General features: G+C 41.2%; 1 protein-coding gene across 3 annotated transcripts; it reads left to right on the top strand.

The window, feature by feature from the left end:
• Positions 1-3,319: 3,319 nt before the first annotated feature.
• On the top strand, positions 3,320-25,007 carry cabp7a (calcium binding protein 7a). 3 transcript variants are annotated; one of them, XM_031849417.1, is made up of 6 exons: positions 3,320-3,536; positions 3,982-4,270; positions 18,739-18,882; positions 19,004-19,116; positions 20,856-21,006; positions 22,166-25,007. In XM_031849417.1, the coding sequence occupies exons 2-6, from the start codon at positions 4,165-4,167 to the stop codon at positions 22,294-22,296; spliced, it is 645 nt and encodes a 214-aa protein (XP_031705277.1). In that variant the 5' UTR covers positions 3,320-3,536; positions 3,982-4,164; the 3' UTR covers positions 22,297-25,007. The 3 variants fall into 3 exon arrangements, with proteins under 3 accessions (XP_031705277.1, XP_031705276.1, XP_031705275.1); XM_031849416.1 differs by having other exon boundaries at positions 3,320-3,846; XM_031849415.1 differs by having other exon boundaries at positions 3,320-3,888.
• Positions 25,008-25,966: the final 959 nt, after the last annotated feature.

Genomic DNA, 25,966 nt, shown 5'->3' with positions numbered 1-25,966 from the left:
GCAGTCTTTTTCTCCCTTTTTATCTGCGACAATTCAATCAGGCAGCTCGACTGCGAACCTGGGCTCATCTCTGTACTGCGTCGACCCTTTTCTCTTTGCTTATCTGAGGATGAGAGTTGGGCTAATGACGAAGCAATAGGGTGAGCTATTCACATACAAAATGACTCGCATGATTCTAGTTTCAGTTACCATTCAGGGACTATAAGCACTTGAATAAACAATAAGTTTTAGGCTTAAATTTGCAACTTTAAATCTTGGAAAGAGAAACTTATGAGCAGATGAAGGCAGCAAGACTTCTGCCAGACTGCTGTAGGGGGACGCATAGTGAATGAGAGAAATCTAGGACTTAATGAGAGAAAGATTGGACTCTTGAATCCGCAGTGCAATCATTTGGCTTCAGAACACTTGGATTAGATTATGCCGCTGAACTGTTTGGAGAAATATGCAGGTCTCAGAAAGAGCTTGTTCAGGTACTTCAGCTAATTGAGACTCGTACCTGCTGAGTTAACACTGGAATTAGCTTTTTAGATTTACTTGAGGGTGAGTAGAAAACGACAACATGTTTATTTCTGGATGATTTTTTGTATATATATATATATATATATATATATATACAGTATATATATAACCAGAACCTGAGAGACCTTAGCCTAGCAGGGGGCAATCATTCAACATTTTCAGTGACAAAAGATCCATGTGACGTATTGGAGTTTGAACACTGCAGCTCCCGGATTCTGAAAGTGGTCTGACCTTCAGAGTTTCATCCTGTTGAGAGGGCTTTAGGTAGCCTGTTTTTTTGCGGAAACAAAAGGTGCCACATGTCACCCGAGGATACAAAGTTGCTGGTGCCCTTTTGCGTCCAGCCAGCGGTTGTTGGACACTGCTGACTGTCACACTGACACCGTTGAGCATTAGGAAATGCCAGCCAACACAGTGGATGGTTTTATGTGTGGAGAATGTTGCAACTCAGTAAAGGTGTTTCAAGTTTAAGTTTCAAGTTTATTTCAAAGGTTATATAACCAATTTAGACATTGCAGCTTATAGCTAATCAGGTTCCTCCCCATGACAGAGGTTTACAAACCAATTTCCTGCAGTAGGCACCGACCTAAAGCTGCTTTCACACCCCCGCATGGCAACCGCCCTGACTACCGCCTACCTGCAAGAGCGTCCCCCCCCAAATTTATTTTTAAATATTTCCCCAAGAAAATATGCTTCTGGTTGTCCTTACAAGTCGCTAGCACCGTGTTGTACAACTCCGGTTGTTCAGACACAGGATTACCAGCTCCTCCACAAGGCGCTGTCTTCTTCCACCCTCTTCTATTTCCACAATAACCGCCCCCTTCTAATTCATTGGCAGAAGCCAGGGTGGCAAACGCTTCATATGCCTACTGCCGTCTTCAAAACCGCTTCTCCTCTTTGAAATTACTGGAGGCGGTTAGTTACTGCTCGGCAGTGTGAAAGATCCTTTTACCTGGATGCTTCTAAAACCTTTCTTATAGACAGCTTGGTTGTATTTTTGGGATGTCAACCTTGTTCAAGTGTGAAGAGAATGGAGAGATCCTCTTATCCCAAATGTAGCTACAGTTAAGGGAAAACAAACACAGGACTTTCACCCAGGTGTTGCACAATTTTAAGTTTCACTCAGAGTTTCACTTTACAGTTATTTTAACCCAAACCACATTCTTTTTCCAAAACTTAACTGAGTGGTTTTCTTGCCGAAACCTAAGGAAAAGGTTTTGTTTGAATTTGCAACGTTAATCACGTGTTTACTACCACCGTAGTGAAGCGTGAAAGTCTGACGTGCTACCCAGTGTGTGCCTCGGTTATGCTTTCCGCATGGACGGTTGCACTGACATGAGTTGAACCAGAATTGTGACGAGGAAACATTTCTCCTCGGGGCAAACCAGTATTTCTCACTTCTACCACCAGCAGCTCCTCAAAGTTCTTTATCTTCGCCACCTGTCTGCGTAGTAGACAGACAAAACCTGCAGCATGGACCCCCACACGCAGGGTCGTGTCTGATGGTGTGGTTCACCATAAATTGGGCAGAAAGTAACGTGAAGGGGTCTTGACCAAGCGTCAATATGTGGCCAGTTGGGAATGAGAACAAGTTGCATATTATCACCTAGTAAGTGAGCAAACTTGTTGGGAAAGTGGCTTATTTTCACAAGCAGCAGTAACAAAACAACAGTACCGTTCATTTGGAGTCGTGTTTGTGGCCACATACAAACATTCCCTCTAATGGCTGTTTTTGGTCTGTGACAACTCTTGAGGGAAATAACAGGCCTTTTGGCTGCACAATGTTCTATTGTGTTCACCAACTAGAACTTAACTGTGCCCGCTGTTTGGTTATGAGCAGGTAGTGTCCTATGGGTTTCTAGAGTGTTTTCACTGAAAACAGCTGCCAGCTGCGGCTGAAAACAAAGCTGTGAGAGCAGTCAGAGTGAACCAAAAACAAAAAAACTGCGAGTTGGACAGCTAAACATTGAGCTGTAAATGCCGGTGATAATAATAAATCCCTTTTACTGCTACGTTCCTCAAAAAACAGATCCATAGACCCGTCAAATAACATGTTATGGCAAGATACCGTCAAGACACTGTTGTTTTTCTCCATAAGAACACTGTAGAAATCATGAAAGATACTTAGTGGATTGCCCCAAAAGCAAAATCCCACCGCAGGTCCCCCAATAGCCATGGCTGGCCCTGAAACCGGAATGAAAGACAGAGAAAAAGAAAGATCTTTTTGAAACCAGCCTGACATCCAAAAGAGAGATTTCAGGGGGTTACGAAAAAGACAGCTATCAAAAATTCAAGTGGCTCCATTCAACGTCGGCCTATTACATCTCACCCCTAACTGGTCAGCCAACCATGTCACTTGCAATGTACAACAGTTCATTTCAAAAGGTCGCTCTGCACAGACAGTGGTGCAGCAAAGCACAACTGGAGATGATGTGTGACAGGAAGACAGATTTAATTTTTAACTCTGTTCTCCCTTTTATTCTTTTTTTCTCTTACAATATGAGACACCTCATTCTAGCCAACTAAATCAGCAGTAGATGCAGTTTTTCGTCACAGCAAAACTTAATTCGTCTGTAGCTTTATGGATTAAAGCAAGTGGCGTTCAATTGAGTTTTATTATAGCCTCCGCGCAGTAGGCGGAAATCAACCGTATACACCTACAACACATGATCATCAAACACACTTTATGCTTTCAGTCTAGCGTCGGTGACTCGAATGTGCACGAGGAGAGTATTTGAACAGAAAAAGAAAGAAAGAGAAACAGGAGGGGAGGTTTTGACTGAGGGGGTGTGCGTTTGTGCGTTATGCGGGAGGGTTTGCCTACACCCATATGTGCGGACGTATGCATGAGAGAGACAGAGTGACGGGAGAGAAAGAGGAGACTGTCTAAATATCACAGCTCCCTTTCACGAAAAGCACTCCTTCATTCCCGCAACTGAGGATGGAACAACTGGATCGCAACGCGCCCCCGTACCCATCAGCAATTAAGAGCGAGCGAGCAATTGTTGTCTTTTAAGGTAACGAACGCGCGCGTACCTGACATATCTTTAACGCTTAAGAGTGCACGTTTAGATACATTTGAGGCTTTTCCCCTCATCTATCTTTTCAAGCGTGGCGCACCGTTTCTGTGGATTATGTGAAGGTGGCTGCTCGAAGCTGAGAACGGAGTGCGTCAAGTGAGCGCACGTATCCAACAAGTGGATGCATGGAATTGCTCGCAGCAAACAAACGCCGGGACTAAAAACACAAACAACCAGTGCATTGATGAGCTACAAATCTGAGTACCGATTGATCGGTATCTAACCTGCAGATGTGGAGCTTGTCTTGGTTGGTGGTGATGTATATATGTGCGCATTGTCTCGGCCTGAGGTAGTTTTGTGTGACTTTGTGTATCAATCGGGACATTTTGTAAGACAAATAAAACTGCAATGAGGTAAGACATCCAACATTTTATTTCCTCAGTCATTGACCAAAAGCAAGATTTCAGCGGACACGCTGCGGTATCCACCGCCTCCCACCTCACCCCTCTCCCCCATCCATGGACTTGCTTCTTCGTTCCCTCGGTGACCGTGGGGGGAAGTTGGGCACCTCTCTGTAGACATTTCTGTATGACGAGGGCGCAGGTGGCCACCAAAGGTCGCAGCCATGCCGATGCATCCAGTCACCTCCACGTTGATGTACCGGGGCATCTGCACCATCCCCGACATGCTCTACACCACCCCGGTGAACCTGCCCGAAGACGAAGTTGAAGGTGAGTTGTTTCCTGCTCGCGCATAACCCGGGGCTGTTCAGAGGTGTTTATTCATGACAGGCATATGTAGGCAGATGTAGTGTCGGTGTATGTGGCTGTGGTCAGCTCCCATCGGTGGAGCTCATTTATTCAGCACCTTGGACAGCGCTTGGAGAGAGATTATGTGAAAAGTAAGATTTACAGCTTAAATACAGGCCTGTTTTACGGTTTTAGATTTATTTTGAAAACCCCTGTTCTTTCTGTTGTTGTAATATGAACGAGAGAGAGAGAGAGAGAGAGAGAGAGAGCAAAACTAATCACCCACTTTGTTATCAGTGTTACACTCAGATCAGCTGTATTGTTTCAATTTTGATTGATTGGGAATATAGATTTGCAGCTTATTTAGAAGGTTGCTCACATGGTTGTGTGCTCCAGTGTGGAACTGATTTGGTTGGTGAAACAAGGCATCCCTGCACCCTTTCTGTCATTAAGTGTTGCTTATTCAGGACAGCGGTGATGCATTGGCTCTAATTAGCAGAAGCTGTTGGTGGACATTTGGTTCACGTAAGCCCAGTTTCACTGGCTCATTAAGTCTTTCCACACATACTTTCTGATATTACACATTTTTTATTTAATTAAATTGTTGGTGGCGGGGGGATGCTAAATGATTCAACCAACATCTCTTGATTTACTTAAATCCTTAAAAAAACAATATAGAAAAATTCCACTTCTATAGCACGGTAGTGGCACCTGTGTGCCAAAGGAGCATCCTCCAACAAGCCTGCTGACACATGACAACCATTCTGAGCGATTCAATTATTTTTTTAAGGATCCAGAGAATATTCATGCCTGTAGCACTTGTGATGTGAACCTGCAACATCTGTACATTATCATCCCCGCAGCCACATTGTTCGAGTCCCAGAGCGAGTAAGTTCTTGCATTGTTGCCGTGTCTTCAGTGCTGTGACACCGTGCGGCAGCAGATGTATCCCTGCTGAGTGATTTGATCACTGCGACTCTCATCCTTGTTACCTTAATAATGCAAACCTCGTTAGGGAAACGATGCTGAGACACGTGGATCTGAATGGTCTGCGGTAAAGATTCAGAGAGCTGCTCTTTTTTTAAAGTGCATATGTGTGAATTACAGACAAGCTGGGCCTTGTGGGAAACTGTGTCAGTGGATGCTGGTGCAGAACTCCCCAGGGAGGAATCAGAAATTAACTGTAAAATGAACCAGGAATATACACACTCCTTTTTTTCCAGACACACATGTATGGCAGAGGTTTACATCTGCAATACAGTTGGCAGGGAAATTCAGTGCAGTGATTAGACTCGTTGAGCCTGAAAAGGTGTTCAATGAACGGCCTCGGTATTTGTTACATGACACCTGTTTCAGAATGCACACAGCACCAGAAACAAGAATGGGTGCAAGATAGATCAAGCTGCTTTAAGGTGCCATTGTGCCTTCTGTATTTTGCCATTTTTTTTCTTTTCTTTGACAGCCATCAAACTGAGCCTGTGATAAAAAGGGAAGTGTCAACATGTCAGCGCCAAAAGCGATCTTTCCAAGATGTCATGCCCACCATTATAGCATACCATCACTCAGCGCTTTGTCAAACGTGATTTCCAGTGTACAGAGACCTTGCATGGCAGAAATATATTAGATGCACAGCAAAAACAAAGATGGATGTCTCACATTTCAATCTTTTTTTTTATTGACTTGAAAAGATGCTTTTGGTTGTTGAGATTGAGGAATCTCAGTTTCCTCTTCACCCTCCCACTATAATCTACAGTCAGCTTCAGGTACAATAAACAGACAGTGCTTCATTTTGACTTCAGTTAGTGGAATCCACTTGTGTTGCCTTGCTGCAGTCACATTGTCGCAAGACAAAGTGATCCGTGTGGGCTTTATAGCTCAACTTATAGTGGCAGTTTGACTGGAGAAGCAATGGAGGCTTTGTGGGGTGAATAGGAAAGCCCAAGGTAATGCACGGTTAACAGCAGTGACAGTGCCTTCTTCAGTTGTTGTCGAGCATTAGTGATCCCGCGTGAGGGATGTCTTACAGGTTGTGAGAGAGGCAGACTTTTTAAAGCAGTGTCACCGAGGAGATAGTTACACAACAACAACCTTCTGAGGATCACAGCTTTTGCTGCCAGATAGCAAACAATGGGAACAAAACAAATGAGAAAGTGACGATGAATATTTACATTGTGCCAAGATTTATGCTTTCTGGAACAATCCTGCCTTTACCTTTCTCGTATTTGTAGGTGCTTAAAGATGGACAGTGCTACAAGCAGGCAGCTGGCATCATAATGCATTTTTCTCCAAAGAAATTTCATGTTGCAGGATACATTCACCTCCTTATTGTACGTCTTTTATTTCTGCTATGATTTAAAAACTTCCTAAAGTGGCCGAGGCCCCCTTTAAGAGTTCAAAACATACGAAACATTTTAGGCTTGATTCTTAATGTTTCTAACTAACTTCATGATTTATAACATATTCCTCATGAATATGATTTTGAACTGAGAAGTCCGCTATTACTTCTGCTTTGGGTCAGCCGCAAACATGTTTAAATACACTAGATATTATATGCTCCATGATGTTGACAGTACTTTTTATGCACCACTTTTGGTTTAACACAGCGGCCTCCTGGGTGAAAGTCCTGTGTCTGTGTGACCTGGTAACTATAGTGGACTTTCTCCTTCTTTATAATTGTTATGGTTTGTAGAAACGTGCCATGCAAGCATTTCTTTTCTTGCCAACTGATCTGCGTAATAACAATGCTTTCTTTTGCTGCATACAAGGCCTGCGCATTTAATGAAGGTAACAAAATGTGGAAGGGTTACCACTTCAAATCTTTTGATATAATGGTATTTAATAAGGTCAGAAGAACAGAAGTAAACATTTAAAATGAGAACAATTTTGCAATTATTATTATTATTTTTACACATGCAGCAGCAGGATCTCTAAGAGACAAAACCACGAGGAAGTAAAGCCAATTTCAACAGAACATACAATGTCCTTGTGCTTCCCGGATTGCAGATACAGTAAAGGTTGATAATTTTTAAATCATAATATCAATTGATCAATCTTGAGCGCAAGTCTGTGTCTCGTCACCGCTCGCATCTCTTGAGAGACAGACGGGAATTGCCTGGAAGTGTCACATACATCAGCTCGGCCGTCAAGGAGACAGGGCTTTGTCACGAAACGAAATAGCACATTAGTGAATATGTGGGTGCGAGTGCATGTATAGGGACTGGAGGCTCAAACCCTATTGGCACGCATAGACAGGGACGCAATTTTCAATTACTGGCTTGGACACCCAAGGGATTGGACCAGTGGCACCATACTTTGCGGCAGTAAAGGCTGTCAAAGCTATAATTGGAACAAAATGCTAGTTTTCTGATGCTCTTTAAGCCTGTGTGTATAAATTGAACACTCCATATTGGGCTCCACATTCTCCATTCCCCTCCTACACAAGAGGGACGAATAGAATAACTGTTGGTCACATTACCGCAGCTTGATATAGTTTAGACCTCCTCCACCACTAAAACACACGCACACACAGCTCAGTGTCAACATCACTGCAGGTGAAATTAAGTGGGTTGCCATTTCCACACTGCCTAACAGCAGCCCTATTGGAAGCCGCCTCAAAATAGTCCCAGGGCTGAGCTTAAAGCATTTGTTGCAGGTCCCAGAGTGAGGCTCATGTAAGTACACGCCAGACGCCAGAGGTTTCCTGTAGAAACAAAGCAAAAAATAAGGCAGGATCAGAATGTTTACATCTTTGCGAGAAGGCCATGATCAGGGCATTTTATTTATCGATCCAGTTTTAATCTGCTCGCTTTCCTTTTATCCTTTCTAACGTTTGTTATTGGTAAAGTTGTAGAATCAAAGAAAAATAGAATGATACATATACCAATGTCTGCCTCTTGTTCAATCACTATGCCTTGTGTCCATGGGAATAAACTTCTTCAACAATTTATTTAAAGAGTTAGTTCCCATAGATTCCCAAGAGAGTTGTCTCGAAAACCTCAAAACACCTTTTTTCTTTTGTGACCAAGTGTGGAAACAGAATATATTCATAAATAGTCTATAAATGCAGATATTAAGGTAAATTAATAAATTCGACATACATGAGCGAACTGCTAGAAAAAGATGAACAAAAGGGGAATTTGCCTTTTGTCTAATAATACAAATGTTATGCTTTAAAACAGGAACATCATTTATTAGGGAAGTAGCAGAAGTCGCAAATGTGAATTCATAGTAAAAAGCTTAATATTATAACCAGCCCAATCTAAATGCTAGTTATTCTTGTTCACATTACACAAATGCAGCAGAAATAAAAACAGAAAAAGGGAAGCCAACAGTGGAATTGACTATATTTATATATGACGTGTGTCATATTTAACACATACCCTTTTTTCTGCAGAAGGAAACAGAATATCAACCATTCATCAAAATACAATGTCAATGTATGCCAAAATGATGGTTTTATATCCATAAATATGGTTAATGACACTTGTTTTTTCCCCACAGTCAGTTCCAGTTACATTGTGTTTGGTTGGGCATGAATGCCTTCTTTTAAATCACTGTCAGGGAAACATAAAAGTGATTCCCGCGGCAAACCTGTAACAGAACCCCAGCAGGGACAAATCTCTCAAGGAGCATTTCAAGCTCGAGTTGTAACTGTCTGTGGAAATCGAAATCAATGCCGCCTGCAAAGTTATCTCCATTTGTTCACGCTCGTGGCAAGATAAGGGGCTTTCCTCATCTCCAGATCGAACACAGATTGGGTTGTCACTTCACCCCGGAGACAGGAAGCTAAGATGTTGGAAACAGGAAGTGATTGGATTAATGTAACCAAAGCAACTGAACCCCTAAAGATGGTGTTTACATTCTTTAATCTACTTTGTGATACAAGCAATGGTGGGAAGGTCTGCCTCATCTTATTACTGAATAGGAGACTATCAGCAAGTTTACGTTATTTCATTCATTTTGATATGGAGTGAAAAGATGGTTTGCAGTGGAGATGAAGTTCAAATGAATGGGGGAGTGGCAGTTTCGCCGCAACACCTAATTAAGAGTGAGTGCAGCCCATTACACAATTCGCTTTACAACTTCAGAGGAGAATGGGGCATAGGTGATTGAAATCTGTCCACCAAAGGGGACATTGAGTATATTTGTTTAGATCAATTTATCACAACAACATGGAGACCTCCTCAACAAATGTATTTGGATCACAGCTGATGGTGAATTTAAAGTGTGTTAGAAAAAGAAAAAGCTCAGGGGTGTCAGTAATGTAAGGTTGAATGTGAAACCTTCCAAAATATCAACCAGTTACACTACGATACTGTAGGAAAAGCCTGTATGCCTAAAGTCAGTGCCCTTGGTAAATGTACTGTACACTCAAAGAACTTTAACACTACATGTCATTCATACACTGATGTCAGGGGCTACCATGCAAGGTGTTACGACCATACCCATTCATACACCGCAGGAACAGCCTGTGGGAGCAATTTGGGATTAAGTGAGCCACAGTCGCCCGAATACAGAAATATAATTTACCTAATGTCCTTGAGTTGTAAATATGCCTTTAAGAATATTTCCTCAAGACATTCTGACTTTTTCATTTTTAAAAAATAAATAGTTGAAAAATGTAACATGGCTCTTTTTCATCATTTTGAGTTCTTCCCTTGGCAGAGTTTTGGAGACATTGCAAATCGCTTTGACTGACAGCCGCTCCAAACAAAATACTGACACCACTGTGTTCCTAATGGCGTAAACTGCCTGTGAGGCGATCTTGATGTTTCTGCTCGACTCCTACTGTAGCTGCAGCAGAAAACATTGACTCATCCCTTTCGCCCCGAGGTGGAGGATTGACTTCCATTCCTTTTGGAACTACTTACATGAATACAAATGAAGATATTTAAAGACACCGGCATCTGCTTGGCAAGACAGAAATTATGCACATAACGTATTGCTGGTGCAGAATCAGTGGGCGTTGTGGGGGTGGGCTTCCAAGGGGTCAACTGCGACGTTTTAAAACATGTGCTGCTAAGATGATTTTTGATACGCCGGCTCATTTTCACGAGTGGGGAGTGTGCAAAGGATCCAGATGTTTGTTTACCAAAACCAAACACTTTCTTCCCTCCCCTGTTCATTTCAGCTATTGACTGGTATTAGCAAGGCTCTCTCCCTGGGAGCCAGAATTAGTTTAATTATTGTTCTCTTACAGAAACAAAAACACCTTGTTCTACCCTTAAATTGGATCCCCGAAACAAACTGCTTCCTCTTGCATAGACGAGAGCTTTTGATACCTTCATACGGGACAAAACAGCAGCTTCTCATCAAAGCATTCTCTCTCTGAAATAATGTTGAAACAAAAAAGCGAATCAGGCAAATAAATGAAGTGTTTTTTGACTGCCAAACCCCATTACATTTCCACTTTCTGCCTTTCAAATCCATTTGATAATGTAATAAGTCTCGTAAACATCAGTTCATAACTCTTTTGTTAAATGATTAACAAAGAAGAAAGACCTGCGGCAACAACAGCAACTGCCTGCTGTAATTGTTCAATTACGCCAATGCCTATAAAGCCTGCAACATATTCAGAGGTCGTTGTCAGAATTTGACTTGGTGGTGTTGGATTTATGGATTTGTATTCTACAAAACACTGAAGCATTATGGTGAAATAATGCTACGTGTGTGGAGGGAAGGTGATGGATCTGTAGTGAAATATCAGTTTGTTCTGTTAAAGTCCCTGAAAAGCCTCTGAGGCTTTCCTGATTATCATTAGATAAAAACACCAAAAGGCATAAAAAAAGGGACTCAAGCAAGACAGGAAGATTAACTTCATCCATTCGCTGTTCGTGCTACCCATTAAAGCACCCTGGCTCGTATATATTCAGGATGAGAATGATAAATCTCACTTTGTACGTCTTCCCGTCACTCAGCTCAATCCTCAACTGTTCCCGCTCTACCTGCATGATGGAGAGTCGTTTTATACAATCTGCCAAACAGATGGACCGGCAGGAATGGATTTCAAAATGGCTCTCTCGGCTGCATCACCTGCCTGGATGAGACGGGTGGCATTTGAAGAAGCTCTACTTGACATAGATGGTGATGAAAATGTGAGAGCAGAGATGGCTGGTTTCTAAAGGGGTGAAGGGACCCAGCACCACAGCCGGTGAGCCAAAGGTTTTTATCCGTCTTGTGAAACCGTTCCTTAAGGGTTTCAAAAATAAAAAAGTGTGATTTTGTGGAAATGTTGTGCAGTTTGTTATGATATTATTAGCTAAACCTATAAATGAATGGCATTCTGGAAATAACCAGTGAAATATATGTTTCTCCATTTAGTTTAAATAACTTAAAAAGGTGCAATGTGTAAGATATGGCCAGAATGTTGGCAGAAAACATAAAATGAACATTAAGAGTTGTTTTAGTGTCTTATCCAACTCTCCGCCAAAAAGAAAACAATTGTACTATCCCAAATGTCAAAAATGTTCCTCTAATATAAAAACTGGTTATATATATTTTTTTTTATTTGAAACAGATGCAGACTATAAAACAGAAAATCTGCTAAAAGGTTGAAGAGGGCATTTGATATTTTCCAGTGTGATTTTAATAGTGACCACCTTTTGTAGTTTCTCTGACATCCAGATCCTCAGTTAATCAGTTACTGTAATGTGGCATGAGATCCTACCTTGCAAAGCTGGGAGTTGATGGAAAACATGTGGTGTAGATTAGCGGAGAATATCATGAAGTGCTGTGATCACGGCTGTCGAGTAGGTTAAAGTTGAGTCATTTATTCCCATTTTGATCGATTGCCATGAAGGAGTGGATCCAGCAGACTTTATTACCTGTGAAATTACCTGTGATGAGTTATGGAAGGTGAAGTGCTCTTTCCCCTGGCTAATATTTCCTCCCTTTGATGAACAATACTGCGAAGTCTACACCAGACAATAACAAAATCCAGCGGTAGAAGAGCGAGATCCATAAGCGAGTGCGTATACGGTTAACGTGGTGGAACTGATGAGGGAGTGTTGGAGAAGCTGAGCGGAGGCTTTTGATTGTTCACTTCTGACCTTTGTTTGAGGTGCTTTTCATGGCTTTTCTCACTGTGGATATTGGCCTCGCCTCAGCATGGTATCGGCTGTGAGGATGAGAACTTCCAGCTTTGAAAACATAAGAGCGAGGGAGGAAACAAAAAAAAAATCAAAGACAGATCAATGATTCCCCCTCCGCGCTGAAAAAAAGAAGGAAAGCCTGAAATGAGCAACAGAGACCGGCTAAAATTTGACGGCCTTTCACTCACTTCAATCATTCAAGGTCAAGTAGGGTTTATGAGGTCGTCTCTGAGATCTTTTCACATTGAGAATAAAGCACCTCGACCTTTCCAACTTTTTGTCTCTTGCAGTTTGTCCCTGTGGTCGTGGCAGTGTTGCATTGGCGAGGTTTAAGCGCTTCACATTTCATAATGGGAGGAGGTTCTATCCAAACCCAGATATGGTTTTTTTCCCTAAAGGCACAGATGACTTACACTCTGCCATATACCCCTTATGAATACTCCAGAGCCTTATTAGAAGCCTGTTATGGTCAAATTCAAATCTTCCGGGTGCCCAAGTCAGCCAATATCCAGCTAAAGATGGATTAAGCTTGCTATGGGTGTTTAAAAATAGTTGCCTAAGGTTCACACATACACCGACACACACAAACAGTATTTTTCTCACACTGATAAGGTCTTACATAAAGAGTGGTGAGCTGCAATTACCGATCCAAAGCAGATGCAGGTCTGACTGAGGCTAAGAGGATTTCTAGTCCTGAGAAACAGGCCTTGGATTACATTCACGGACACTTCACCACAACAAAATCCCCGGCATTACCCCGTTCTGCTCAAAGTGCAACGCGTGTAATTAGCAAAAGTTTTCACTGGTGCTAAATTTTGCCTGAAAAAGGGGTAAAGCTTTGCTCCAAGTGAACATTTCCCATGTGATGCGTAGCTGTTCTGTGAAGACGAGGAGAGTTCATTTCACCCATTTTCTAAAGATTACTCTCTTCTTTATTAAAAAACACCCAGAGATGATGACATTCTTAAAATCTTCTTCACTCCATCTCTGCATCCTCGAGTGTCTAGTGGAAACTGTTGCAAAGAAAGTGGATGTCATGCCCTTTGTCATTGATGCTTCACCCTCGGCATGAATCCAAGCACCTTTCCATTTGTCTGCATGAATCGGCTCCATTTCCAAGTGATTCCTGGCTTTGTCTAGTGCTGCGTACAGTTCACACACAGTGCTGCGTCTCTGCGCTGCAGCAAGCATCCAATGCAGTTCAATGATGTATACAACAGTGTACGGGGAGAGCAGTGCGATTGGAGTACACGATGCACCTTTCTCTTGTGGGAGTTCAGCTTCAGATGCTTGCTCTCGCAGTACACAATCTTAACTTGGGCTTTTCATTCTCTGTCAGATCACACCACAGGGGATCGCGTGGCATCGCATCTTTGAAGGCCAACAAGCACCTCTCTACATCAAAGCAAATACCACATGCTTTCAACAAATATATTCACATTTCCCCAGTGGAGCCGCGGTCTCAGAGACTCAGTTTAAGATGCAACAACAGCATCTTCTAAAAATAATTTCATAAATTGTTATTGAAGCCGGAAGTGAGATTATTTTAGTAGGAAGACTGAAGCAATTATAAAATTTGCAGGAATTTAGTAGAAAAATAAAATGATGATTTAAATAGTTTAAAAATAGGTCAAATTTGATTTTAACAGACATGACGAATTACTCGTTGCCGTTACTGTTTTGGTTGATTCTCACAGCTCTCATCAACCCATTTTCCAGCAGCAGCTGTTTTAAGCAAAAAAGCAAAAAAAAAAACTCGACAGACAGACGAAATTAGCAACTAGCTGGAGCATTCAGCAACTAAATGAGTTGCTAATCCACCAAAAGAGAGAACAAAACAGAGCTCAGAGGAGATTGAATATAATGCCGTGTCCACACCAAAGTTTCGCCATGCGTTACTTTCCAAAGTTTGACCGCATGATAATTTCAACTTTACTTTCCGCCATTCCATTCTGTCATCAACCACTATTGCTGCTTTGATGTTGTGGAAGTCAGATATGTTGAAACCAACAGCTCGTGTCTTGGTTCATGACATCATCCGAAAGCGTTTCACCGAGCTCGCGACGGCTGAATTAATCTGGTTTACTTATAAAGCACAATGAATTTGAAAAACAACAAAACTAAAGAAAAAACACATTAATAAATGGATTACGCCGAGGAAATAAATGAATCAAGAACAATTTATCATTTAAATCATAGATCAAATGAAAAACGACAACTTTTCTTCGGTTTCAGCTTCTCAAATGTGAGGATGGATGATTGTAGCAAAATAACCAGACTTGGAGCATGTCATCTTTTAAACTATGGTATAACCAAGAGGATTACTTTAACAGGTGTAATGGGAAAACGTTGTATACGACACAGTATGGGGACTCGGCCAACAGTGTGTCATTGTGGCCAGCCTGAAAGATCTCTATCCACCGCTTTATTAGTTGCTATTTAATTATGTGTGCCGAGTATTCAGATCCATTTATTTCAAGGCTGCATGACTAACTGGTGGTGAAATTTTGCCAACTGCCTCTCTTTGATTGGACAGAATAATTCAGGCCTACACCAATATCAGAGCTATTCAGTTGTTTTTCACCAGAGCATTTATTCACAGTCAGGGCGTGAGAACATTTTTGATTCTGACAGGGGAAGTTTTAAATTACAAAAGAGTCACTGTGGGGGCATTAGCGTGGATGTGGCCCATTTTTGGGCTCATCGAGTAAATTGAAAATGGAAGAATATCCTTGTCTCTCTGAGGACAATTAAGGCGGATAACGTCTGAAAGAGATAGCAGCACTCTGTCTGGATGGCGTGTGGTCAAAAGGAAGATGATTAGTCAGCCTTTTTGATTAATTGGAGTTGAGGTTATGTATAGTCTGCTTTACTTTAGAGACTTGTCAGTACATTCTAGTAGTACTCTGTTTGTCCTGATAAAGTGTTTTTGATTAAAGTGTTTTTGATAACATAATTGTCATGGCTATATTCCAGCTTTACGGTTGTATATCTCTCTGGACTTGATAAGCCATTCATAATCATTTCCGGCCCATGCTGCACTAAAGCGTTTGTATTCTGTAAATGGTTCTCGACAAAGTACGCAATCCCCCTTCAACAAATTCTGCCCGTATTTCATGACAACCCAATACTAACTTTTAATATCAAATATACTATAAACCACTCACAAGTCGGGATGCTTTTGCTTCACCTTGGCCCTTGATCAATAAATAAAGCTTTCAGGGGAGACGGAGTACTTACTAAAACTGTGTTGGCACATTATTTAAGAGTGTGTTTGCCTCCTGTGTGACAGCAGCATGTTTTTCTTTTTTTTTAGTAATGGAAAGCCCCCCTTCCTAAAGTAAACAGATGGAGCGGGGACCTCAGATGGATACTGAGGTATTGCTATTCTATAAACAATAGGATCACATCCAGGGAAGGGAGGAAAAAAAACACAGCTGGAGGCTCTCAATGATTCAAACTAAGATATTTTGTTGGGAAAAAATGTGAAGAATAGCTGCTGCAATGTCATCTTGCTGGGTTTTATAAATTGCATGTCCAGATGTAATCCATTGTAATCCATGATTGCAAACTACCCCTCGTGTCCCTGTGGCACGGTTTCTATCCTGCGCTTGATTAAAACAAACCCGTTCCTGAAGCCCGGCAACCACATTATCCTTCGAATGACACGCCGTTCCCTGCCATCACTGAACGGCAGATATGTTTGTCTCGGACTGTCATGCTGCTGATTTTGGCCCCCGAGGCTCGGCCGCTCGTCGCCGTTCTGACACTCCGGTAAATCACCGGAGCAGCAATTCCCAGTTTCCACAAGGCGTTGGATTGATAAAGTTTGTTTAGTGTTGCACTTCCGTGACTTAACAACAGCTAATTAGCTGTCAACTAAGAAGGGAAAGTGATTTCAATTCAAATTTGAATTCCTATGTCGCCTAGAAGGTTGTTATTTTGATTGTCAGTCAATTGTAAAGCAGAGACGTTGTGCATTGTTTAGCAACAACATTTAGCTCATTTGTTTTCATTATTCATTCAAAACCCACTACATTTTTTCTTCATTTAAAAACTTGTCTTTAATTTGATCTATTCTGTCTAACCTCTGGAAAATACCGTATTTCCCTGAACCATATCACACAGGCCAAACGTGACTCTTACATGACTAATGATACAATTCAAGGCTTCTGATTCCAACAGATTAGAGAGATTACAGATTTAACATGTGATTTACACCGTGCATCATCCCCATCTTAAGATTCATCTCCTGCTCTGCTCTTTTGTGTGCTAATCAGGCGTTTGACACGAAGATGTGGCAAGTCTAAAATTATAGCCGACTCGGTTGTGGATGTTACTGCATATAAATGAAGGGATTCAGTCCCTCATGAAGAGTAAACAAGCAGAGGACGAGGGGAAATACGCAGTGTGGCTGAACTGAGGAATTAACTGCTCAAAGATTTCCTGTTGTGATCGTGGCTATGTGTTAGCAGGGGGGGGGGCATCTTCTGCTCTCGGAGTTAGAACCATGCGTCTAATACTCGTTTGTATTACATTTTATTTTGCTGAGGTTTAAGTTTCTTTGGTTACTCGGGTGTTGTAGCCCTCTTGTTTTTCTTCTGTTTATCTCAAACTATTCTGCTGTTACTGCTGCAAGTAACGCGACGCACATTCCTCTAGTTTTTCATCGTCATGTTTTGTTAAAGAGTTACTTCAGTTGTTTAGCGTTGCACTTCCATGAAGTCACAAGAGACATGGTCAAATGGTCCATATCAGGGCAGCAGAGGGGGATATTTTTTAGTGCATTCGTCAGTCGAGGTAGCTCGTGTAAAGGCTGAGAAGCTTGGAAGGAGTATGGGAGTGTGACTAACGCGTGAACTGGACAGTGGAGGTGAGATTCAACATGGCAGTGTGTTAGGAGACAGAGCAGCTAGCAGCTACAAAACACATGAATAAAAACTAAATCACTGATCAGCCCACACCCAGAATTCATCTGCTGCTCTAAACCCAGAACAGAATAATCTCACACTTGGATGCTTTTGTTAACCACTGTTATTACCGGCTACACAATTAACCATAATTGCCAAATTTGAACATGATGTTGATGATGTCATCAGGGTTAGTTTGTTAGACTTTAAAAAGTTCCCTCAAGAACCTCGGCAGACATTAGACAACTGTCCTCACAGGTACTGTGTACTCTTCATGACTACAAAGCTGATCTGTGGAAAACACAAGTGGAGTACACCTTCAACTGACAATGTACAGCCATGGGCATTTTTGAGACAATGGGCCCCTGCAAAGACATGCAAAAGGGCCCACCACGTCCCCTGCATCCCAGCAAGACAGACTTAAATGTTGTTTTACAGCTCTTCGTAATTTTGTGTCTTTTAGCAGTTGCTCTGTATCTATTTGCAGCTGTTTTGCATTCTTTATAGTCTTTTTGTGTCCCTTTGTTGTTATTTTGTGAGTCTCCTCCTGGTTGGTACGTGTCTCTTTGAGTTGACATGTTCTAGGTGAAGGATAGGTGCGTCTCTGACACTTTGGGCCTAGTGGGCCTGTGCCCGGTAGCCTCGTTCAGTGATCCATCCATGTATACAGCAGCAAAGCTGACACATTAACATATTAAAAAACACAGATCATTTACTTAAGATACTCATTTTTTGTCCGACAGATTAGATATTCTAGAACACTTTGTTACGTTCATTAAATATTATTCACCATCCACATTCTGTTATTTATTTTGGTCCATCTTAAAATCATCTGTTCAGTGGATGGTAGTATGAGTGATCCATTCACATTTGATTTGCAGTGTCAACTCTTGGTTTCAGCAATCATTTTGAATTGACAGTAATTGTTTCAAATATTTGGCATCATCTAACCTTTTTGTCGTTCATTTGTCTTCCTTTCTAAGACGTTATAGTACAGATGGGAATATAGGAAATGCAACCACCAGAATATTACACTTCCCACACCTTGTTTGAAGGCATTACATATTCTTGTAAGGTTATTTTTGGCACTGAATCTTTTTAGATTTTGGCAGTATAGAAAATAAGACTTTATAGGTTTGATCCATTCCCACAATACAGGAACATTAGAGAGCATTACTTTATATGTATAAAACGTGTCCTGATCTCAGCTCTTTGTTCAAGAGTATTTATCTTATTTTGGCTCTTTCTTTTGTCATTTTACTGGTGGAATGTGTTCTTCTGAGCTGCCAACCCTCATATAACTATGACTCAAGCACTGATGCGGCATAACAAATGTATCTTTGGTGCGTGGAACATTTCCCACTTTCATATCCTGCTCAGCCGTAAGACTTCAGCTCGTGTGTGTGTGTGTGTGTGTGTGTGTGTGTGTGTCTGTGTGTCTTCTCTGCAGAGATCCGCGAGGCTTTTAAAGTGTTTGACCGTGATGGGAATGGGTTCATCTCGAAGCAGGAGCTGGGAATGGCCATGCGCTCCCTGGGCTACATGCCAAACGAGGTGGAGCTTGAAGTCATCATTCAGAGACTGGACATGGACGGTGAGGCAAACAAACAGCTTGGATTTTATTTGCTTTGCTCTCTATTTGCCCACAAAACGGGACTGTAGTAGGCAGTTAAAAAACCAGCGGCAATAAACACCAAATGTTCCTCTTTTCGCAGGCGATGGCCAGGTGGACTTTGAGGAGTTTGTCACTCTTCTGGGCCCAAAGCTGACGGCAGCTGGGTTGCCAGATAAGTTCAACGGCACTGACTTTGACTCCGTTTTTTGGAAGGTGCTCATTATTCAGTCACTCATTTTCTGCCTATTAGTAAGAAGATAGACAGCAGCTGTAGCAAACCTCCAAGCGCAGTAACATTTAGCCTCTGCCACAGTGTGACTTTAAAGGAAAACCAGTTTTAATTGCTGCATGCACTGGGTTGTTAATGGCATGATTTATATCGTGGAGAAGTGTGGATTCCCTCATCAAGACTTTGAGTTGGTATCTCCGCCTCTTTGTGTGTGGCGACAGTCTTATTACTTAGAACATTAAAGTCAATTTTTATGTAAAACAGATATTAATTTATTTACAGACACCTCATTAGATAATCAACTGCTCACTTTGACAGCGGGATGAAATTAATGGGATGAAGCTCGTGTCTAAGTCTCCTTTGTTGTAGTTACGTGATAACGGCGCCAGAGTGGCTGTCAGAAAGTGAGGCTCCAAATCGCATGTGAAAGAGAGGGGATTTGTGGGAATTCTTGGTGCAGTCAGTGAACGGAAAAAGAATCATAACCACAGACACCTGCTGGGAGAGTCAAGAAGACCCGAGGGACTGTTGCAAAGGCTGCATTGCCTCACATCACATTATATAACAGAATGGTAGTTTCAAGCATGTGCTGCTGGATTGATCGCACAGAGCCTCCGGTCAGACTGGTGAGCGGGGCTCAAGCGGAGCAGAAAATGAGAAACATAGATGAGCTTTCCAAACAGGCACAGACCCTGGATTGGCAATTTTATTGTTAGTTTTGGAGTTAGTCATTCACTGATTCTCTATTTTATTTAATTCTAGTTTTACATAATGCCAGTGGTGGAATATACTTCAGTATGATTAGTTAGAAACTGAACTTCCATATTTTAATTCAGATACTTTAAACTTTGAGGCATTTTTTTTTTACTCCACTGAATTTATGTAACAGCTGTAGTACCTTTGCAGAAACTGATTTTATATACAAAACACAAGACAATGTATTAAATACAATGTATTGCTATTAATGTAGGTTAAACTACCTAACATATATCATACACTAATGCATTGGTAATTACGGAGTAATCCAATTGTATAATATATCGTATGATAATATGACACCAAAAGGAGCAATACAAAATCCAATTGTGCCCCTTTACTTTGGTTGTCTTACGTACACTTTGTTGATAATACTGCTGTCTTTATTCATGGTGAAATTTTGAATGCAGGACTGTTACTTGTAATGGAATATTTTTGTTGTGTGGTATTTCCACTTTTACCTCTACTTTACTTCAATATTTCTTCCACCACTGCATAATGCATTTGTAAAAATGTAGTAAAAAGTAGTTTGATAATTAAATCCATCATATTCATGATCCAATATTTGCATTTTTAACATTACAAGTGAAAAAAACAAGCGAGTTAGATTTTCTACCATGTTGCAGGTTTGAATCAGAATGTGGAGTTGGAACTCAGTCGTCCAGCATGAAAACCACGCCGCTTACTAGACTAATGGGAAATTCAACTGGGGGGGCCTTGTACTTCGATTGGATGTCTAGTTGGTCAAAAGCTTCTTTTCCTTAATTTGTCTAAAAAATACATTTCGGATAAAGTAATATTTTCATAATCTGATTAAATGTACTGTATACACTGCTATTTAAGCTGTTATTGTTCACACCCTTTTTATGTATTGTGTGTGTGTGCCGACATACTGTATGCGTTTGTAGATGTCGTGTCCACCAGCCTGTGTCTAAGTTAATGTTCAGTTATGTGTGTCCATCTCCAGTGTGACATGCAGAAGTTAACGGTGGAAGAGCTGAAGAGGCTCCTCTATGACACCTTCTGTGATCACCTTTCCATGAAAGACATCGAGAACATCATCATGACTGAGGAGAACCACATAGCGAACCCTGACGACTGCCAGGTGGATATAGACAGTAAGGAGCTCATATACTTTCAGAGGCTTCTGCTGTTCATGTGCTGCTGATGATGCTACAAACGTCAAGTTGGAATTAAACCGGGGACATTGCAGCTATGTTGCATGCATCTTAAGATACGAGCAGCATCGCTCCGTGAAATTTGCATCAACCATGATATAGGTTTTATTGGTGTGTTTGAAAGATTATATGACCATCACAAGCCACCATATGTTACAAATATTATTTATGGAAGTGATGAAGGCCCGGTAAACCTGATCAACACTCAGTTGCACTGTGTTGAGCAGAGCACGTCTAATCCTAGTGAACAGACAGTGTGTAGTCTGTCACCACACAACATATTAATAATAATAATAATGTCTTTTCGATTGACACATTACAGATTTCCCCTTTTGAAAATTCCTCACATTGAGAACTTGATAGAGCCCTGATACCAATTTCTCCCATCAGCAGCTCATTAGCTCATAATGTATTCCAGCCGCTCATCAGCAGCTTATGAAAAACTGGACCCTCTTGGTCATGTTATGTGGTCATTTAATGTGCACGTTTAAGGAGTGTTGGAACCATAACCAACCCAGTTCCATGGTTTACATAGAGAAATATATTTTCTGTTGGAAAAACACTTTAAGACATAAGCTGTTTTTCTCAGACTGGAAATGACCTCTGGAGGAAACAAAGATAAATCAAAAGCTAAATCAATTTTACAGGTTTTTTTTTCAGTATCTTGGACAAAAATACAAGGTATATACAAACAAGGTACACTGGATATGAATGTTTCTATTTATAAATGTTGTTTTGTCTTGGTTCCTATGGTGCATCAGACTTTAATCTGCAGGTATACTTCACCTTTTCTCAGAGTGCTAGTGTTTTGAGCATCTTTTAATATGCCAGTCAGGTGCCAATCCATCTGTTTGTTGTTCCAAACCTGCAATCAACATTTCAATCTAGATACAGTAACGCAGCATACAGGTGTGAAAACAGATTTTCTTGGCAGTATTCCCCCTTTGTAATTGTACGTGTGTAATTGTCAAGGCTTTGTGATGAGTTCTTTCATTCGAATCGAGATATCTTTCGAGCATTAAATAACACCTGATTGAACAGACCTTCAGGTAATGTTTTTCCTCTTTTCCTCCCTCCTCTTCTTTTTTCCCCCTCCCAGCTTCCTGCCCGGCGCAGCATGTCAAGCAAACTTGTGTGCGCAAGAGCCTGATATGCGCCTTCGCTATTGCTTTCATCATCAGCGTCATGCTCATTGCAGCCAATCAGGTGCTGCGGAGCGGCATGAAATAGGAGCAGCGGTATCTTCAGCCTTGACCACCACCTAAAGGCTGCCTTACAAATAAATGACTGAAGAGATCATGCTTAAAAAAAACAACAACAATCACACAGCTGTAAAACAGGCCGGCATACGACTGCAAAATAACTGGAGTTACAGGACACTACATGTGGAGGAATTTGTCTTAGTCTGAGACACCGGTGGACAGATGACTATACATATCACTCTTCGTAATACAACATTTAGTATCCATTAGCTATGTGCATTTGAGCAGTGTTGCATTCAGTGTGGTGGCAGCTATAAAGAGAAGTGTAGTGACTGTCCAGTTCTGTATTTGTCTATTGTACCATGCGGTATATTATAAACGAGTAGAAAGAAATATGTGAAACATTGTGGGGACATTGGAGAACATGTATTCCTGAGGCTGGAATGTGTTGTTATGTGCGAGGTCTGGAGTGCACGGCGCTGTGGAGATATTGTGTGCGGTGCAACTTTGTTCAAAAACCACTTGGGAATGACAACAGCTTGGTAAAAAGCAAATAATAGGGTTTGCGGGGAGGTGCATGCGATTGTGTGTGGATGGTTTTGTTCATTCACAGGCTGCAGGGCTTTAGTTTGAGCAGGGTGAAGCAGGTTAACAGCTCACAGGAAGGAAGGTGTTGAGGTCTGAAAGGATAGGTAGGCCGGCTGGTAAGTGGCTGGACATGATGCAGCAAACACTCGACTCTCTCTCTCAACTGCAGGGCTTTTGGGGGCCTCAGAGGATGACCATCATCTATGCATGAAATGCATGGATTTAGTCGTCTTGACACATTTGTAAAAGTTCTTATCAATGTATTAATCATTATGACTGTGTAACAGCTGTTGTATTACTTAATGACAACTGTGAGCAATTGTGTGTGCGGAGCGGGGTATCGGCAATCACAAAAGCAAAGCATACGACTGCATGAAAAAGAAGGGCTGCTTTAGAGTATGATCTTAAAAATAGAAAAAGATTTTCAGGATTGCTAAACTGTGGACCTTTTGCCTCGCCGGCCGCCTGACGACCATCCACTGCCACCCAAGAGCAAACTACTTCAAGATGTGTGTCACTCAACCATTTAAAGAATATGCATCAAAACTGATCTGGTTGGTAGTGCGGATGCAAAATGTGCAGGAATGTATTGTGTTCCTTTTCTTTTGTTGTTTTTTTTGTGTGGATGCATTGCTATAGAGCAATACATGTGTGCAAAATAGACATCTCTCAATGCTTTGGACGGACACGAATCTTGAAAAACGTTAGCACCGATGGACCTATTAACTGTTGAGGTCAGAAAAGTTTCTATAGCACTTTTCAAATTGAGGATTTGGCAATACAACAGAGACATTGAGGGAACCGCCCTCTTGTTCAGTGAGATGCCGACAGATGAGTGGGGGACGCGTGTGCCAGAAGCTGCCCAGTGCATTGAAATCTGACAGTGGCCAAATGGTGTAAACTCTTGCAATAAAACATACCTATCTGTGAAGCACCACATGAATTTCATTGAGTGTAGTTTAGGTTGTGCATGCATCTGTGTTAGGTCTGTCATTATCAATGTGTATTGTATATAGAAACCAACTTCAACCAAAGCTTCGGAGGGTGGGGGTGGGGCGGGGGAGGGGGTGATGGCAGAACTGGGCCACATAACGAGAGCAAGCTCAGTAAACAACTGATGAAATTAACATTGGAATTATTGAGAAGGAAACCAGAAATCCTGCACAAGTCCGACAGTCACTTGTCACTCGTGTTCTGATCAGTAGACCTTCATCAGGAAAGATTTAATCTTACCTAAAACCAGGTAAAAAAATGTAAAACCAAATTTGAATTTTTGACCAAGATGTGTGGCCAAGACATCTTTGGAAAGCCAAAAGAGAAAGAAAGGCCCTTGAAAATGCCCTCAAAAACGACATACTGCAATATAGGGATGTAAATAATTCACAGCTTATGAATATCCCTTTTTATCATCTCTATTGGCAGCTCCCCAAACTTGGATCTCACAAGAGCCAGAACCTCAGAGACAACACAATTAGACGACTCTATCGCCCAGAGCCAGGGTGGGACAACGATTATCTGATGTACCCGGGCAATTTATCAAAAGTGTCAACTCTGTGGGGAACACACTCAAAACAAAACAAAAAACGTTTATTAAAAGATACCTGTTTCCATTTTTGCACTTTAACATGTGCTGCAGCGCACAACGGCAACTCACCGCCATGATTGATCATACAGTTCCTGATATAGTTTGAAAAATTAATTTACCATAGATGTATCTATTTTTGTGATAAGAATATGATGGAATAGAATATTAACTGGCTGACAAATTATACTGTCTCATTCGTTTTCTATTATATGAGGGAGCATTTCATTTCAAGTTATAATCATAATTTGATTTGTTGCCTTATTCTTTGGAATTGTGCATAAGCATTAAATACACCAATCATAGATGTATTATTTATCAACAGAGCAAAATGTGCAAACCAATTTATTTTTATTTTTACCGATGAAAAAAAAATGTATGAACATATTGATAGTCTACTGAATGTTCTATTTCCATTGTACTGTACTTTGATACTTGTCTTTGAATCTTGCAAAAATGTTTATTGACGATGTGATATCTGTTCATCGACTCCACCCGACGTTCTTCTTCTATGTCTGTGGAATGGTAATTCACACAAATAAAATAACGACCATCATGTGTCCGTGAAATAGTTCTCCATTTGTCAAATCCTCAATCAGGGAGCTTGAGATGACTTTATGAAAAGCTGAGGGTGAGTTTGACTGTATCGATTGTCATGCTGACATTTCAGATTGAAATCCATGATGGGTTTTTTTCAAGGTTAGCTGAATCCATGGATTGCTATATTCCATTTTCAGATACCCCTTTGGCTTAGTAAAGGGCTTTGGGCCCCATCTGTTGCATTTATCCCAACAAAATTGTCTCATATATCTCCTTTGTCCACTAGCGCTGGTCTATGGCAGTCTAAAAGTCTTTTGGCAGCCATCATTTAATCAAAATAAATGCTGCTTTATAAATACCGCATACAATTTTCCATTTAAGTACTGACTTTTTTCATCATGTTATTGCAAAAGGTACATTAAGTAAACAGCCACAACTCTACAGTTGTGCCTTTCCCATGAGCTACGGTGGCCTGTAAAGGCCAGTAAATCCAAAAGATACATCTTGTGAGGCAGTTCTCCATAAACATACACATGTTGGAAACATAACACTGCATGTTCTGTACATTTGGAAGTAAACATCTCTGCCTTTTTAGTGGGTAAATGTTGTGACACCTGTCTCTTGCTCACAGCATCATGTTCCATCTTTGAGCTGCTGAAAATACACGTAGGTGGGTGAGAGGAGATTAGGAGAGTGTTAAATTGCCAGGAGGCAGAGAGTTTGTGTCCCCAAAATGAGTTTAAACCAAATCCAAACTCCCTTTGCATAAACGATTTCACAATTACATCAGCGTTTTGATACTTCCTACTTCGTATTTTGGGGAGATACAACACTGGGCAAAAAAATGTGGGTGGTCTCAACAGGTTTAAACAATTAAACCCTTCAAGCTCTAATTGTCACTCCAGTAAAAAGATGAGCTTCTCTCAATGTGTTGACATTTAGCTATTAATAGTAAGTACAAGGCTACCTTCAGACTGCAGGCACAATT

Source organism: Anarrhichthys ocellatus, unplaced genomic scaffold, assembly GCF_004355925.1.
Source record: "Anarrhichthys ocellatus isolate YVR2014 unplaced genomic scaffold, GSC_Weel_1.0 scaffold9, whole genome shotgun sequence".
Lineage (NCBI taxonomy): Eukaryota > Metazoa > Chordata > Actinopteri > Perciformes > Anarhichadidae > Anarrhichthys > Anarrhichthys ocellatus.
The sequence above is the reverse complement of the archived record's forward strand: the minus strand, read 5'-3'. Positions and strand labels throughout refer to the sequence as shown.